The sequence below is a fragment of the Dromiciops gliroides genome, chromosome 2 (genome assembly GCF_019393635.1).
Source record: "Dromiciops gliroides isolate mDroGli1 chromosome 2, mDroGli1.pri, whole genome shotgun sequence".
Classification (NCBI taxonomy): Eukaryota; Metazoa; Chordata; class Mammalia; order Microbiotheria; family Microbiotheriidae; genus Dromiciops; species Dromiciops gliroides.
In genome coordinates this window covers 593,207,030-593,222,967 of record NC_057862.1, presented here as the reverse complement: position 1 = coordinate 593,222,967, position 15,938 = coordinate 593,207,030, and the positions used below count along the sequence as shown (strand labels likewise).

Here is a 15,938-nt window from a genome sequence, read left to right as displayed (position 1 = left end):
CTTGCTGGCTTGACTGCTATTAATGGCATTAAGTACTGCATTGAAATGAAGTCCACAAATTATAATTAAACATTTTAGAAAATAAGAAGTTGAAGTCAAAGGTGTGAAGGAATACTATTTGTTGTAATTCTCTTTTAAAAATCATTAGTTTTATGTAAGAAAGGGAATTAGGAATCACATCATCCAACTCCCTATTTTATGAATGAGTAAACTGGCTTAGAAACCGAGTAAACAATCTTGTCTGGGGTCATAACACCAATCTGAGACAGAGCCAGGGGTGTAACTAAAGGTTTCTGGATTCCCCATTCCATTCTACTTTTCCTAAGATCATTCCATTTGTTTCTACTACATGACAGCTGCTTTCACAACCAAGAACCAGAGGTTTGTAAAGCTTTCTCTATTAACATCAGTTGGCTGAGTATAAGGAACAAACCTGTAATATAATAGAAGCCAAGAGGAGCAACTAAGCAATGTATGCTAAAAAAAATACACACAGGATCTAGGATTTTGTCAGCATGTGGAATTTTTTCTACAAAAGCAGATCTCAAACTGTTACTTAATGGGGTAATTCCTGGGAATTGCCTGATATATGAACAGGTTAATGCAGCTACTAAGTACCTGCGGAGGGATGTGAACTGAGGTCTTCCTGATTCTAAGCCCAGTGTTCTGTCTATGGTCTCATGCTGTGTGCACACACATAGATATGTACATCCATGCACACATGCACACATATGTAGAATATCATGGACTATAATTAATCTTAAACCCACCATTTTGCAAAATATTACTAGAGTGACTTACCTAATTTCAGTTATCGTGGCAGTATAAACTCCTCCAAATTCTAACTCATACTCTTGCTGCAACAATTAAATAAACCATTGAGATCAGATTCACAAAGTAAACAAATATAAAGTAGATAAAACAAATAATAAAAGAAATATTCTTACATCATCTTTGCAGATTTCAGTAATGAATTCTCTTGCTTCATTCATAGCACTAGGTGTTGGTGCAAATACTGAAAATGTCTCTTCATCCACCTGACTAACAGTTACCCCTTTCATAAAAAGATGAAAAGTTTAGGACTTCAAAATAACACTGATTTTTTTTTGTCTTGCCTCATACAGTTTTTTTTTTTTAATGTATGAGGTATTTTATTTTTTCCGTTACATGTAAAGATAGTTCTCAACTTTTGTTTATACATGCTTTACAATTTCAGATTTTTCTCCCTCCCTCCCCTCCCTCCCCCCTCCCCTAGACAGCAGGTAATCTGATATAGGTTATATCTATATATCTCTATACATATATATATATATATACACACACACACACACACACACACACACATATATATACACATAATAACATTAATCCTATTTCTGCATTAATCCTGTTACAAGAGAAAGAATCAGAGCAGTGATGCAAAACCTCAAAATAGAAAAAAAAAACAATAGCACCCAAAACAAAAGAAATAATATGGTTCAATCAGCATCTATACTCCACAGTTCTTTCTTTCTTACACTGATTTTTTTTTAAAAAAGCATAGTTTAATTATTTACGCCAATAAGTGCCATGCTGCTAAATAGAGGAGGGTAGCAGGAATCCAAAAGGAGTTGGCATGGTTGGAGCTGTATTGTAGTTAAGTGTGTTAGGTGAGAGTAAGGGAAGCAGGTGGGTGGCAAGCTATAGCCGTTATCAGTCAATAATAGTCAAGCAATAAGAACTTATTAAATGCTTATTATTTTCAAACCTTTAATTTCTCCTAATGAATGATTAAAGAACTTTTCCCTTTCCCTCTTTTTTCTCTCTCCCTCTTACCCACAAAATGGCAAACAGTTTGGAGAGGGACATGATCAGGGTTAGTCCTTTCAAGCCCTCATTTTAGTAGCTCTTTTCTTAAAATTCTTTCTATGCTCATATACAAGTTAAAGGAATCTCAGGTAGGTGGCAAATTGTAATATATTAAATATAATAAATAATCTTGTAGATCAAAGTTTTAAGTGTATCTACATATATACTCTTCTTAAATATGGTAACTTAAAATCATCTTTAAATGTGTGTGTGTGTGAGAAGAAAGTTTAATGTCACAGTGAAAATAGTAACATTTAATACTAAAACAAGGAATATTCCATGCTGGTAGGATAATTATGTCAGTTGTTAATGTCCCCTAAAATATCCAAAGGGCTGTCCACCAAATTGAAAGATAGAAGTTCAACACTGGAACCAGTCCTGAAACTGGTTACGAATGATACAGCATCTATTAGATTGGGATACTTCACTATTGTAATGAAAAACACATTGCCAAGAAAATTCATTATTTCACATGTCACTTCTCTATGCTTTCATTTTCAAAGCAGAACAGAGATTTAAAGAATGAAATTATGCTTCATGAAATTTAAAACAGAAAACAAGTATCTCTCACCTGTTTCGGCCTGAAGTTTTTTTAAGTTATATCCTCCTGGTCCAACAAACTTTGCTCTTTTGGACAATGGCACCTGAACTGTTTCTAAAATGCAGAGCAAATACAAAATACAAGTATTTCAAAGGCAACAGAAAACTAAAGGACATCTAGGTCATCTGGGTTATATTTCATTTTACTGCAAATATAGGTACAAAAAATTAAATATAAAATTTGAAAAATGTTTTATTCATTATTCAAGAAACAGGTCAGTGATGTTTTCCAAAACGAATTAGTTCTTAGGGCTTATATAATAAGTCACAGAACTGGAAAGGTTCTAATCTACTCTGGTGGAAATAGTTCTCATATAGAGAGTTATGCCAAATAATTCACTGAACCTTTGTATATTCATGTAAAAATTTTTCTTAAAATTCAAAAATGCCAAATTTTAGATTACCTAAAATAAAATATAAAATATTTTCATGTTAAAACCATTTTTTCAAACTTTTTATTTGGTGAAGTTTGGTATAATAGTAAAAATTAATCAGAATACTTAACATTTGAATATAAATAGTAAAAAGATGAAATTAATATAATTTTTGTATATTACCTACAACTGGTCCATTTTCCTTTCTACTTTCTCGAGGTTTTGTAATTGTCTTGTTCATAATCTGTAATACTTCTCTCTTCGCCACTAAATTAGAAAAATAAAATGATATTATTGCAAAAATGGATGAAACTTCCCTTATTATGTACAGCATAAAGTCCAAATTACTCAGGTCTCCCACAATTTGGCCTCTACTTATTTCTTTAAGTAACATCTTACAGTGGGCATTAAACCTGCCTTGAAGCCAGGACGACCTGGGTTCAAGTCCTGTTTTTGACACAAACTGGCTGTGTGAATACCAAATCACTTAATTTCTTAGTGTTCTATACTAAGCAACTCTCTTAAGTTGCAGAAAAGGTGCTTATGCACATTGGTAAGTGTTTCCTCACATGGGAGTTCCCAGTGATCAATAAAATTACAGGTTTAATCCTCATCCCTATGCCCTATTTCCTAACTTTAAAAAAAATTTTAAATTAATTTTTATTTTTTTAATCAGCAAAAAACTCCCCCAAACAACAAAACCGACATTCTCTCTCTCCCGTTTCCCCCTCTTCCATACTGAGAAAAAACCCCAAAGCATGTTATATGCATAGGGATGAGGACTAAACCTGTAATTTCAATGATCATTGGATCAGGAAAAGAATTGGACTGGTAGCAAAGGAGGTCTTTATTTTCATCTTTGTTTCTTAACTGCCCACATGCCTTAGACAAACCACCTCGCCTATAAAATGAGACATTCCTGCTCCACCACTGTCCCAAGGTTTGAGGGTAAAATGAGAGAATGTTCTCTAAATATTGGCACTGTCTCCTTTTTGAAATTACTTTGAATTATTCTGTATTCACTTACTAGTATCTGTGCTCCAATCTCTCTACCCAGACCAGAAGCTCTTTGAGCTTCTCTGAGGTTGCAGGGACTGTTTTTGTCTTTGTAACCCTCAAACCTAGAACAGTACTTGCCAAGAATAGTTGCTTCATGATTGCTTGTGAGCTGATGAACTATTATTAGACTGATACTTCATGAAGTTATTACTGGAAGTCAAATATTTCCTTAGCTCATTTCCGATCATAATAATAGCTAACATTTATATTGCAATTTAAAGTTTGCAAAGTGCTTTTCAAATATTATTTCATTTGGTTCTCTTAATAACACTACCAGGTAGGTGCTGTGATTATCTCCATTTTATAGATAAGGCTAAATAGACTTGTCCAGGAACACACAGCTGGTTAGGATCTGAGGCCAGGTTTGAACTCAAGTCTTTCTGACTCCAGGTCCAGCAAGCTGTCTACTGCAGCACGGAACAAACATCCAATCCGGGTCTCAGGCAACTGGCTGAAAGTGTTGCAGTATGATTTGGTTATATTGTTTGGATTGCCATTCTTATGCGGTATATCTAAGCTTTGTTTAGTATCTGACATATAAATTTCATTCTTATAACTAAAAGACAGTACTGTGAAAAATGATATAAAGACAGTTCTCGCTTTCCATAAGTAGACTGTTCCTGCAGACCTCTATGCAAAGCAATTTTTATGTAATGTGAATTTGCCTGTGGATGTGGGGAAGGGAGGGATGAAAAGAGGCAGGAAGGAGGCCACATGCTTGTGTGGGGAAGGGGCTGGCACACAGTCAAAGATATATGGTGGAGGGATGGAGAAGTAAGAGTAGGAGGAGGAACACGCAAGGCCAGGGACAGCCATGTGGGGGTCAGACACCAACCCAGAGAGGAGAAGATAGGCAACACATGGTTCTGAGCACTGACATATGTTAGATAGAAATCCAGGGCCAGACATGTAGGTTATAATGATTGGAATGATGCCACCGGCTGGAGACTTATTGTAGGAAAGCTCCACCATGAGGAGAAGGTCTCTGAGGGAAAGACCATGTGTGTTTTCTTTGGGGTCAGGAAGTGACGTTGGCTTGAGGAGGAAGGGGGAGGCTGGCGCACTGGCTCACTCTCTTTCGTGTGGACTCTGGTGGAGAGCGGAGCTAGGAATGCTCTCCCCCTTTAATAGATAGATGAATCTAGGCCTTTCTCTTTCTCTTCGCCAAATTCTTATTCTCCTTAATAAATGCTTGCAAGTCTAACTCTTGCTAAAGCTTATAATTTATTGGCGACCACTCATTAGATTTTAGACAGACTAGCTAGAATTTTAGCCCTTACAAGGTGGATGAGTGGAACAGGGCAAAGGTCTCCTCTCTCAGGGCTGGAGGTCTCAAGCCAAGCCCCAGATCAGCAGCAGACGTGGCAGTCTCTCTGTGGGTCTATTCTGCTGCTTAAATTGGAGGGTTTTTGAGGGGGATTGGTAGGGAGGAGAAGGGAGGCTGCAGAGCAGAAAGTGAAAGCACAGTACTATAAAGTTAACATAAATGTTTTTGGGGGAAGGGGCGGGAATGTGAGTATCTTTAAGAATTTGTTAGCCCGGGCAGCTAGGTGACGCAGTAGATAGAGCACTGGCCCTGGATTCAGAAAGACCTGAGTTCAAATGTGGCCTCAGACACTTAACACTTACTAGCTGTGTGACCCTGGGCAAGCAAGTCACTTAACCCCAATTGCCTCACCAAAAAAAAAAAAAAAGTTAGCTAAAGCAGAATTTGTATAATGTGAATTTACATAAGGCAAGAACTGTCTAACTCAAAAATTATTTAAAATAAAAGCATTAAGTAAATATGAGCAAGAGTTTCTCTGATAAAGAGTTTGCTTATAGGGGCGGCTAGGTGGCTCAGTGGATAAAGCACCGGCCCTGGATTCAGGACCTGAGTTCAAATCTGGCCTCAGACACTTGACACTTACTAGCTGTGTGACCCTGGGCAAGTCACTTAACCCCCATTGCCCCGCAAAAAAAAGCAAAAAACAAACAAACAAACAAAAAAACCCCCCAGGAGTTTGCTTATTAAACCATAACATATTATCTATTAATTAACTCAAAATTGAAGAAGAACAGATTATATAAAGAGAGTCATGAATAACACTTTTACCTGTAGCTTGTTGAATTGCCTCCATTACAATCTTTATTGGTATTCCTGGTAATTTGATATCAGCCTGACATAAAGAAGCCAGAAAATTTATATACATATTGAGTCAAATGACATCTATCACTTTGCTAAAATGTTTCCAAAATTAACTTTTAAAAATACCTGTAATGCAGTTATTCCCTTATTTGTTCCAGCCATTTTGAAATCCATGTCACCATTATAATCTTCAATTCCCTTAAAAAATTTAAAGTTATATTTGAAATAAAATTCATAGTATATTCATAGAAGTTTCAAAGAGCAGTTTTAGATGAGTCCTTTGAGAATGTCTCCTTTACCAATTTCCTTTATTAGCTGTTGTCTCCAATACCTCAAGTATGGCTGTGAACCTTTTAACTACATACATTTTCACATAATAAATATATCTTCACTCTAAAAAGTCATATTCTCCTCTCAGATTTGTTACTGGTAACTTATTACTTGTTTATGAGTACATTATGTGAAGTTATGCTACAGAATTTTAGCATAATTTAAAAAATGTAAGTAATTCTTCTAAATAAGTGATTCTGGGGGTTAGCTAGATGGTGTAGTGGATAAAGCACTGGTCCTGGATTCAGGAGAACCTGAGTTCAAATCCAGCTTCAGACACTTGACACTAGCTGCATGACCCTGGGCAAGTCACTTAACCCTCATTGCCCTGCAAAAAACAAACAAACCCCAAAACAAAAACAAACAAAAAAAAGTGATTCTGTACTTTCCTAAATACATTCTGGATATTATAAAGGATATTTAACTTTCACCAATAACACTAAATATTTTTTAAAGCTTTATATACTTGCCAGGATATCTGTCAGCAAACGATAATCTTTAATTTCACCTTCTTTCTCAGAATTGTTTTTGGAAATCAGTCCTATTGCCACACCCGCAACAGCAGATGAAATCGGAACTCCTATAATTAAAAAGGGAATTCATAAATATGTATGTGTATCTACAAACACACAGTGATTCCATAAAAACCTAGTATTGGGTGAAACAAGGTTTCAGAGGAGTAGTTAGTACATATGTAGGATTTGAATGGGAATGGATGGACCTGTGATTTCATTAAGGAAATGTCCTCTACCAGTGCAGATCAGCACTAGCTATGCAACTTACACTTGTGGGGGTTTGCATGGGGTACTTTGAGAGGTTAGAATCTCCCTAAGCAGTCAATAGCTGTACATGTGTCAGAGGCAGGACTGGACCTCAGGTCTTTTTGATTCCAAGGCCATCTCTTTAACCAGCTATCACATTTACTTTCTCCCTCTCTGTTTCTATCAATGCATAATATTAGAGTTTCTTTTAAACCTGGGGTTCTTAACCTGGGGAACAATAACCTTCCTCTCCTATTATGATAACTGCATTTTAATAGAATTAAGTTTATGAGTTTATTAAGATATAAGTCCTTAGTAATCCTATGTATTTTAAGAGTTTAAAAACAGTTTTCTGAGAAGGGGTCCATAGGCTGGAACAAATGGTCAAAGGAGTTCATGACACAAAAAGGTTAAGAACCCCTGTTTTAAACTGTTCAAGAAAGTTAAGGGAAATAAATGGCAAAACATGCCTATGAAACACACTATCTAGGAAAATATGTACTATTGCAGTGTTGTTCATTATTTTACATATGTGTATTATTTTTTAATGTGACTGGGTTTTTGTTAAGTCATCTGCAGTTATAATTTGTTCTAAAGTCAAGAAAATATATATGAGAGAAATATATATGGGAAATATATATATACACATATACACACACAGAGAGATACATACAAACATTTACGTAAATAAACAAGAGAGAAAAAGATAGGCTATATATCACATCTCTATATATACATATACTTACATATCCATATTTATAAGGATAGAGACACATATACACAGTAGGGCATAGTAAACAGAAGGCTGGCTTCTGAGTCAGGAAGACCTGAGTTAAATTTCATCTATGAAACATTCTAAGATTATAATGTTGCAGAGGAAGAGCTTATCTGTATTTGTAGGAGAAGTTCCTCACCAGAAACTATCTACAATGATGAAATCGTAATAGTGAAAAAAATGATACAGTTATCAATAAGTATTTATTAAGACCCTACACTGTGCTAGGAAATAGTAATGCAAATACAAAAAGAAAATAGTTCTTGTCCCCAAAGAGCTTACATTCTATTAGAAAAGACAAAGGGTAGCTAGGTGGCACAGTGGATAAAGCACTGGTTCTGGATTCAGAAGGACCTGAGTTCAAATTTGGCCTCAGACACTTGACTAGCTGTATGACCCTTGGCAAGTCACTTAACCCTCATTGCCCACCCCACCTCCCCAAGACAACATGTACACACACACACACACACACACACACACACACACACACACACACACACACACACACACACACACACTCCTGAATTTTGAGTAAACCATTCAACTGCATTAAAAATAATAGACACATCTTCATATGACTGGATGATTTACTCCAAAATTATTAAAAATTGAGGACATTATAGTCCAGTTTAAAAGAAACCTAGTATTTCTTCATGCTCATTAAGTAACTAAAGAATGTCAGACATTATATTAGGACCATAATTTTTTTTACCTGCATCCATTAATGCTAAACTTCCACCACATGCAGATGCCATAGAAGAAGAACCTGCAGAAAGAAAAATTTAAGCTAAAAATGTACAAGAGAATATTCATTTGAGTTTAAAAATACATCTCAATATTTACTGTCAAAGGTTTTAAAGAATCTTGAAACAAACCAAACATAGCCCTAAGCCTCTTCACCAAGGTCAGCCTTTCTGGCTTGGAAGTATAACAAGAATGAAAATGATTGTCAGAATAATCAGGGAGGTCTGAAACCTCTTCCTACACCCCAGGCTCTATTGTCCCAAGAGCAATGAACACCCCTATTAGCTCTGGCCTAACTACCGTATTGCATAATTTTAAGAGGGAAGAAAGCAACCAGACTGTCCAGGATCAGACGTTAATTTATGTCTTATTCTGGGACCACCACTTCTGATTCCAATGTGTTGAAATACTGACCCCTTAAAAAGAAAAATCTTAAGACCTGCTCAACTCATCTTGCTTTTAGCAAAACTCCTTAGTTATTTTATTTTGGGGACTGGCCTTTGCCAGATCATTCCTACTTGGCCTATCTTTATGTATTCTCATCACCCCTTTGCTGACATGACACCTTCCTCAACCTTAATTAAATACCATTTCTATCCTTTTTAGGTCCACACTTTCCCGGGTATAACTCTCTAAGGCTACAGATCTGGCCTCCTGGGGATGCTGATTGATTACAATAGGAACAACCATTAAACGGCACAATTAATACACTTCTCCAGGTAGTTACTTAGTCAGCAGAGAAGGATTAGAGTGAATATTTATTTAAATCTTATCAACAAAAACTTTTACCTTGCCAGTGGAATAGAAACATTAGTATACTAAGCAGAACTGAAAATGATATTTGAAAATGGAGACTCTAAGAAAGTCAAGTTTTTTTACTAGGAAATAAAATAAAAATCAGAATACCATTTGACTCCAGAACTTCAGATGTAACTCTTATAGTGAAAGGGAAATCTTTGGGAATAACTGGATACAAAGCTTTTTCAGCAAGTGCACCTAAAATACATAATATATAGCATTACGTATAAAGCATACTTACGGCATTTTTGGAATAACACATAAACATAGTTTTCTCACCATGCCCAAGTTCTCTTCTATTCACACCAGTGACTTTGCCAGTTTCATTAGTTGCATAAGGAGGAAACTTTAAAAAAGAAAACAAATAAAACTAAGGAATTCCTATGTGACATAATAGAATGCTTGTATACATTTGACTTTAATAAAGCCAGCATTGAATAATACACTAAGAAAAAAAATTCAGAGTTCTCCAGTACTAAGTACTGAAGTCTTTTTGCTACGAGTTCACAGAAAAATAACCTGGTATTTAAGTGTCTCATAGGATGAGCTTACTGTAAAAGTGAAAATATTTTGTCAGTCTAGATATTTTAAGTAACCAGACCTCCCAATTCTTCAAGGTAGGAACTGATCTTTCTTCTCAAAGCAATGTTTGAGGGACACTGTATCTGCTATTCAGGCCTCCAGTTTTGTTTTTGAAGCAGAATAGGTAGTTTTAGATTATAATATTACTATTTTCCTGTTTACATTTCTGATATGTGTAATAAGACTTTAGCATTAAGGAATTACCTTACCTCATAATGCAGCATGAAATTTTTCTGTTTTACTCCACTAAAAATTAAAAAAAAAGTCTTCAAGTCATTGAATGTGAATACATTTGTTTCAGCATATATTATCTTCATCCTCCTCGAACCTACCCACCAAAGTCCCACTTTAGATCTACCCATCCTTTCCATTGTATTCTCTGGAATACTTGTTCCACAGTTAAGAAACTTACTTTCATTTTAAACCTTTTCCCTTCTCACTCTCTACAACTTCTGACTCTGAGACCTGCCTCCCTTCCGATGATAGAGCTTTCCTTCTATAAGAAGTTTTTTCCAATTCCCCTGCATGCTAGTGCCTTCTCTCTGTGAGCTTCCTGTCACCTCTACTCCTTCATTAATCTTCAATCTCTTATCTCTGGCTGCTTGTCTGAGACCTACCTCCCTTCTGATGACAGAGCTTCATTCAGTAACCTCTCATCCTTTGAGAATCTTTCAATATTTATTACCCTATGAAGACTTGAGTAGTTGTTATTTACTGACCCTTCTTCAAAGTGTTAAGCGCCTGGTTCATTGTCTTTCTTTCCTCCCCAACTCCTCTCCTCAGACTAGGCGACTTCAGCATATATGTGACACTCCCTCAAACACCCCATCTTTCCAATTCCTCAATGTACTCATTACCCATGCCCTACTCCTTCACCCATTTTAGCCACACACATACATGGTCATAGTCTTCATCTCATCATCACTGACGAACATTTTACTTTCATTGTCATGAACTCTGATATACCCTGCCAAGCCCCCAAGCTTGGATTATTCCAACTCTCTATGGCCTTCGCTCCTTGCTGAATGCTACTAAATGGAGCTAAAGAATAACACAGTATTGTGATGACTGGGTAAACTCCAAATTTATGTTTTATAATCGAAACCAGGCTCTGAAATGGCCAGACAATCCCTAATAGATTTCCTACACCACCAATCACCACAGTGGAATTTTTCAGACTTTTTCGTCCTTCTTCAAACCTCCCAATGCTCCCCTTCTTTCTCAGAGGGTGGGGAGGGAAGAGAATAAGCATTTACACAGTGCCTACTAGATGACAGGCACTGGGCTAAGCACTTTCCAAATATCTCATTTGATTCTCACAACAAGGTAGGTGTTGTTATTATCCCCATTTTACAGATGAGAAAACTGGGGCAAACAGAGGCTAAATGACTTGCCCAGGGTCACATCACATAGTAAGTGTCTGAGGGAATATCTGAACTCAGATTTTCCTATCTCCAGGTCCAATACTCTATCCATTGCACCTTTTAGCTGACACAATCTGACATCACTCAGATACTGCCTCCTGTTATCTCCTCCTGGTTCACTCACCTTTATCTCACACAAAAGAGTCCTTGCCAAGGCAAACCCCTCTACATGCACAAGTGATCTAATTCCATTTTCATCATCTCTAACAGATTGCAAGCCCCTTCACCTCTACTCCTTCACTAGTCTTCAATGTCTTGTCTCGGCTGCTTCCCTACTGCCTATTGCCTACAAACACTCATGTCTCCTCCATCCTCAACCCCGCCCCCCCCACTTGATAGGTTTATCCTCACTAGCTATTTTCCTAGATCTCTTTTCCTTTTTGTGGTTAAACTTGACAAAGTCACCTACAACTGGTACCATGACTTCCTTCTCAGTTTTGTCTGAACTCTGCAATCTGGCTTCTGATCTCATTGTTCAATTGAAACTGTTCTCTCCAAAGTTATCAATGAATGATCTCTTCATTGCTAAATCTAATGGTCTTTACTTCGTCCTGGTTCTCCTCTTACCTGTCTGACCATTCCTTAGTCTCCCTTGCAGGCTCTTTGCTTAGGCCCTAAGACTCTGCCCTGAATCCTTTTCTCTTCACGGATTCAATTATCATCTTTATGCAGATGACTCTCAGATCAATTTGTCCAGCCCCAACCTTCCTGATGCTCAGTCTCATATCTCTAACTTCTACTGACATCAGGAGCTGGATATTCCATAAACATCTAAACTCTAAATGGCCCAAAATGAATTTGCTTTCTTTCGCCCCAAACCTCCCCCTCTTCCTAACTCTCCTGTTACTGTCAAAGGCACCACTACCCTCCTAATCACTCAGGCCTGAAACCTCGGTGTCATCTTTGATCCCTTCTTTACTATCTCTCCCCACTCAGATCCAACCAGTCGCCAGGTTCTGTTGATTCAAACCTGTAACATTTCTCCTGGAGGCCCCTTTTCTCCTTTGACACTGCCACCACCCTAGTGTAGGCCCTCATTATCTCACTGCAGTAGCCTGCTTGGTCTCCCTGCCTCAAGTATTTTACCAACCCAATCTATCTTTTACTCAGCTGTCAAAGTGATCTTCCTACAAGACAAGTCTGATCATGTCACTCCCCCTATTCAGCAAACTTTATTGGCTCTTCATCATCTCCAGGATCAAATATAAAATCGTGTTTGTCTTTTAAAGCCCATTAAAACCCAGCCTTCTTCTACCTTTTCAGTCTTCTTATTACCTCACCCCTGCCATTTCTTACCCTCCACCCCAATGCCCCTCCATGACACTGGCTTGGCTTTCTTGTTATTCCTCCCACAAGATATTCTATTTCCTAATTCTAGGCATTTTCACCAGCTGTGCCCCATGCTTGGGATCTTTCCTTAGTCATCTTTGTCTCCTGGCTTCCTTTAAGTTCCAGCTAAAATCCCACCTTCTATAAGAGGCTTTTCCCAATTCCCCTGCATGCTAGTACCTTCTCTCTGTGAATTACTTCCAATTTATACTGTATATATTTTGTTTGTATGTAGATGAGGGTGGAAGTCAGATTATAAAGGTTTTAGAAGAGAGTTAGAGGAGAGGAAATGGAGACAAAGATTGAAGATTTTCAAGGAGTTTGGCCGGGTAAAGTGATATATAGTCATAGATAGTAGAGATGGTGGGATCTAGGAGAACTGGGCAAGTCTGTAGGCAGCAGGGAAGAGAACTAGTAGCTAGGGAGACCTGAAGATTAGAAAGATAGTAGAACCAATCTGCCTGAGAAGATGGGAATCAAAGGACATATTTAGAGGGTTTAGTCTTATTGAAAAAGAGAGTCACCTCTTCAACACACACTAAAGGAAGAATAGTGGGGAATGATACATAGGGGTTGTGACACGAGGGAGATCAAAGAGAGGAAACTTGCAACAAAAAGACTCAATTTTCTTGGTAAAGTATGAAGCAAGGGGCAGCTAGGTGGCACAGTGGATAGAGCACTGGCCCTGGAGTCAGGAGGACCAGAGTTCAAATCTAGCCTCAGACACTTAACACTTACTAGCTGTGTGACCCTAGGCAAGTCACTTAGCCCCAATTGCCTCGGCAAAAAAAAAAAAAAAGTATGAAGCAGGAACCTCAGCTGTGAGGATGTGGGGAAAGATGGGCAGCTTGAGGAGAGATGAGAACTTTGGAATAACGACCATGAAGAACAGGACAGAAAATCAATCAGGAAGGTGTAAAAGGATTGTTGTTCTGTACTGAGGACCCAGGTGAAATTAGATAACATAAATTTGTAGTGATCTAGTTAGAAGAGTTATGACTTTCTATAGTTCTGTTCAACAGCACCCAAGAAGAAGTGGAAGAGACGGATGGCAGGAACAGTACAGGGTTGGGAAGTGACAAGGCCAAAGAGGCAACAGGACAAACAATCAAGAAATCTGAATAGAGGGGGCAGCTAGATGGCGCAATGGATAGAGCACGGGCCCTGGATTCAGGAGGACCTGAGCTCTAAGTCAGCCTCAGAAACTTGACACTAGCTGTGTGATGCTGGGCAAGTCACTTAACCCCCATTACAAAAAAAAAAAAAAAAGATGTGAGTGGAGGATAGTAGGATAGTGTAGAGTGTTCACCAGAGGGTCAAGATGAGCAAGACTAGGAATGAAGGAGAAAGGGTAGCCAGAGAAGGCGTAATGGTCTGATACAATACTGAGGAGACTGAGGGGTGGAGGAACAAGGTGAAGATGAGGAATAGGCTTAGGAAAAGTAAGGCATGAGGAGAGAAGGAAAGGCAGGCGATTCTGACTGCTCTAAAACAGAGACATTAAACACAGAAATTCGAGGGCCCCATTGAATAGTGATGTACCTCTGCTGAGATACTTCATTGTTACACAGGAACAGAACCATAAAAGAATGCCTCCCCTGCCCTCCAACTTACCTAATGGCTGTTGTAATAGGATCAGACTTCACGCTGGATTCTAAAGAATCAAATGTAACTGTACAAAGTACCTAAAAAAAACATGATTCTGATAGTGATATACCAAGTACACAGAATAAAAAACATCTGAGAAGCACAGTAAGCAACCAGAGGACACATGTTGTGTGTTAACTCTGTACAAGTCTACCACGACCAGATGTAAACTTAATCGTGAAATCGCTAATACATGCGACAGATATTGAACTCTTTCTAAGTTAAGGCACTATTCTGGTTATGGGGAGAAGGGGAACAGACAAAAATGAATGCAAAATCACTTAACCTCTCTGAGTCTGTTTCTTCATTCACTAAATGACAGAAACAGACTCAATGATCTCTTAGATCTCTTCTGGCTCTAAATCCTATCACCTAGATCACAATTCCTTCAGCATCTTCATAGATAATTCCCTGGTTGATGAGTTCGAAAACATTTATTACTCAGTGGCTTACTTTTGGTGATGAAAGGGACTAGACCTATGATAGCATTAATATACACAGAATTCCTAGAGAGGGAAACTTTCTCATACAATTGAAGATAATAGTTTCTTTTAGTGGTCTAGAGCATTGAGAGGTTAAATGCCTTGCCCAGGTCTTCCTGACTCCAAGACTAGCTCTCTATCCATTGTGCCATGTTGCCTGTCACTTACTGGTGATGAACCTGGCTTCATCTGGCTAGGCTGAACAGTCCATCCATATTTAAATTCTTTCCAGCTTGGTTGGGCCTATCAGAAACTTTCCTCTAATAGTCTAGCTTTTGAGAACCCAAATTCATGTCTATGCCTAAATGATGCATAGGATTAGGACTTTAATGGAGGTAACTGCACATTAGGTTTTTGAAAAATGGTATTGTATAAAATATAATGTATCTTATAATCTGAATAGTTAACCAGACCCCTCATTTACACAAACAGGAATTTAGTAACTACACCCAAATGATAACAATAACAGGAATATGAAGAAACACCCATGTGCACGGCTCATTAGTTTTAGCATTCCGAAGGGATGATGGGATATTACTTTAATTCTAACTTTTCCAATATGATCTGGGATAAATAACTGAAAAATAGTTTTGCTTTTAATCCCAATGGGAAGATATTGTGTGAAAAGAAGGGCAAAGTACTACATTTACATATCTCAAAGGAGAGTAAGTTTAGTAAGACATGGGAAAAAACCTTAAGCCTTCTTGACTTCTCTGAAGCCTCTGATGCTATCACTCACTCTTCTCTCTGATTACTCTCCTTTTTAGGCTTTTGTAACACTACTCTCTTGGTTGTTCCTCCTATGTCTCTGACAAATCCTTTGATAATATCATCAGCTCCCATGGACTCCATGATCATCTCATATAGGCAATTCTAAGATTTATATCTAGCCCCAGCCTCTTTCTTGAACATTATAATAGTCTTACATCACCAACTGCCTATTGGGTATCTTGAACTGGATGACCCATAGTCATCTGAAACTCAACATGTTCAAAAACTCAATTCATTTTTCCCCTTGAGCCCTCCAGGCTTATAAACCTTGGTGTCATCCTTGACT

At 37.8% G+C, this 15,938-nt stretch overlaps 1 protein-coding gene across 2 annotated transcripts in view; it reads right to left on the bottom strand.

Moving 5' to 3' along the window:
- The window catches only part of PNPT1 (polyribonucleotide nucleotidyltransferase 1), a 44,333-nt gene that overhangs the window by 6,718 nt on the left and 21,677 nt on the right, over positions 1 to 15,938 (bottom strand). For both annotated transcript variants that reach the window (XM_043987912.1, XM_043987913.1), the window contains 12 exons: positions 14,367 to 14,437; positions 10,209 to 10,245; positions 9,697 to 9,763; positions 9,526 to 9,615; positions 8,588 to 8,641; positions 6,810 to 6,919; positions 6,136 to 6,207; positions 5,977 to 6,040; positions 3,006 to 3,089; positions 2,420 to 2,503; positions 948 to 1,054; positions 802 to 857 (listed from right to left, as the gene is read on the bottom strand). In XM_043987912.1, coding sequence (XP_043843847.1) covers positions 802 to 857; positions 948 to 1,054; positions 2,420 to 2,503; positions 3,006 to 3,089; positions 5,977 to 6,040; positions 6,136 to 6,207; positions 6,810 to 6,919; positions 8,588 to 8,641; positions 9,526 to 9,615; positions 9,697 to 9,763; positions 10,209 to 10,245; positions 14,367 to 14,437 — 896 coding nt within the window. The remainder of the gene's footprint in view (positions 1 to 801; positions 858 to 947; positions 1,055 to 2,419; positions 2,504 to 3,005; positions 3,090 to 5,976; positions 6,041 to 6,135; positions 6,208 to 6,809; positions 6,920 to 8,587; positions 8,642 to 9,525; positions 9,616 to 9,696; positions 9,764 to 10,208; positions 10,246 to 14,366; positions 14,438 to 15,938) is intronic.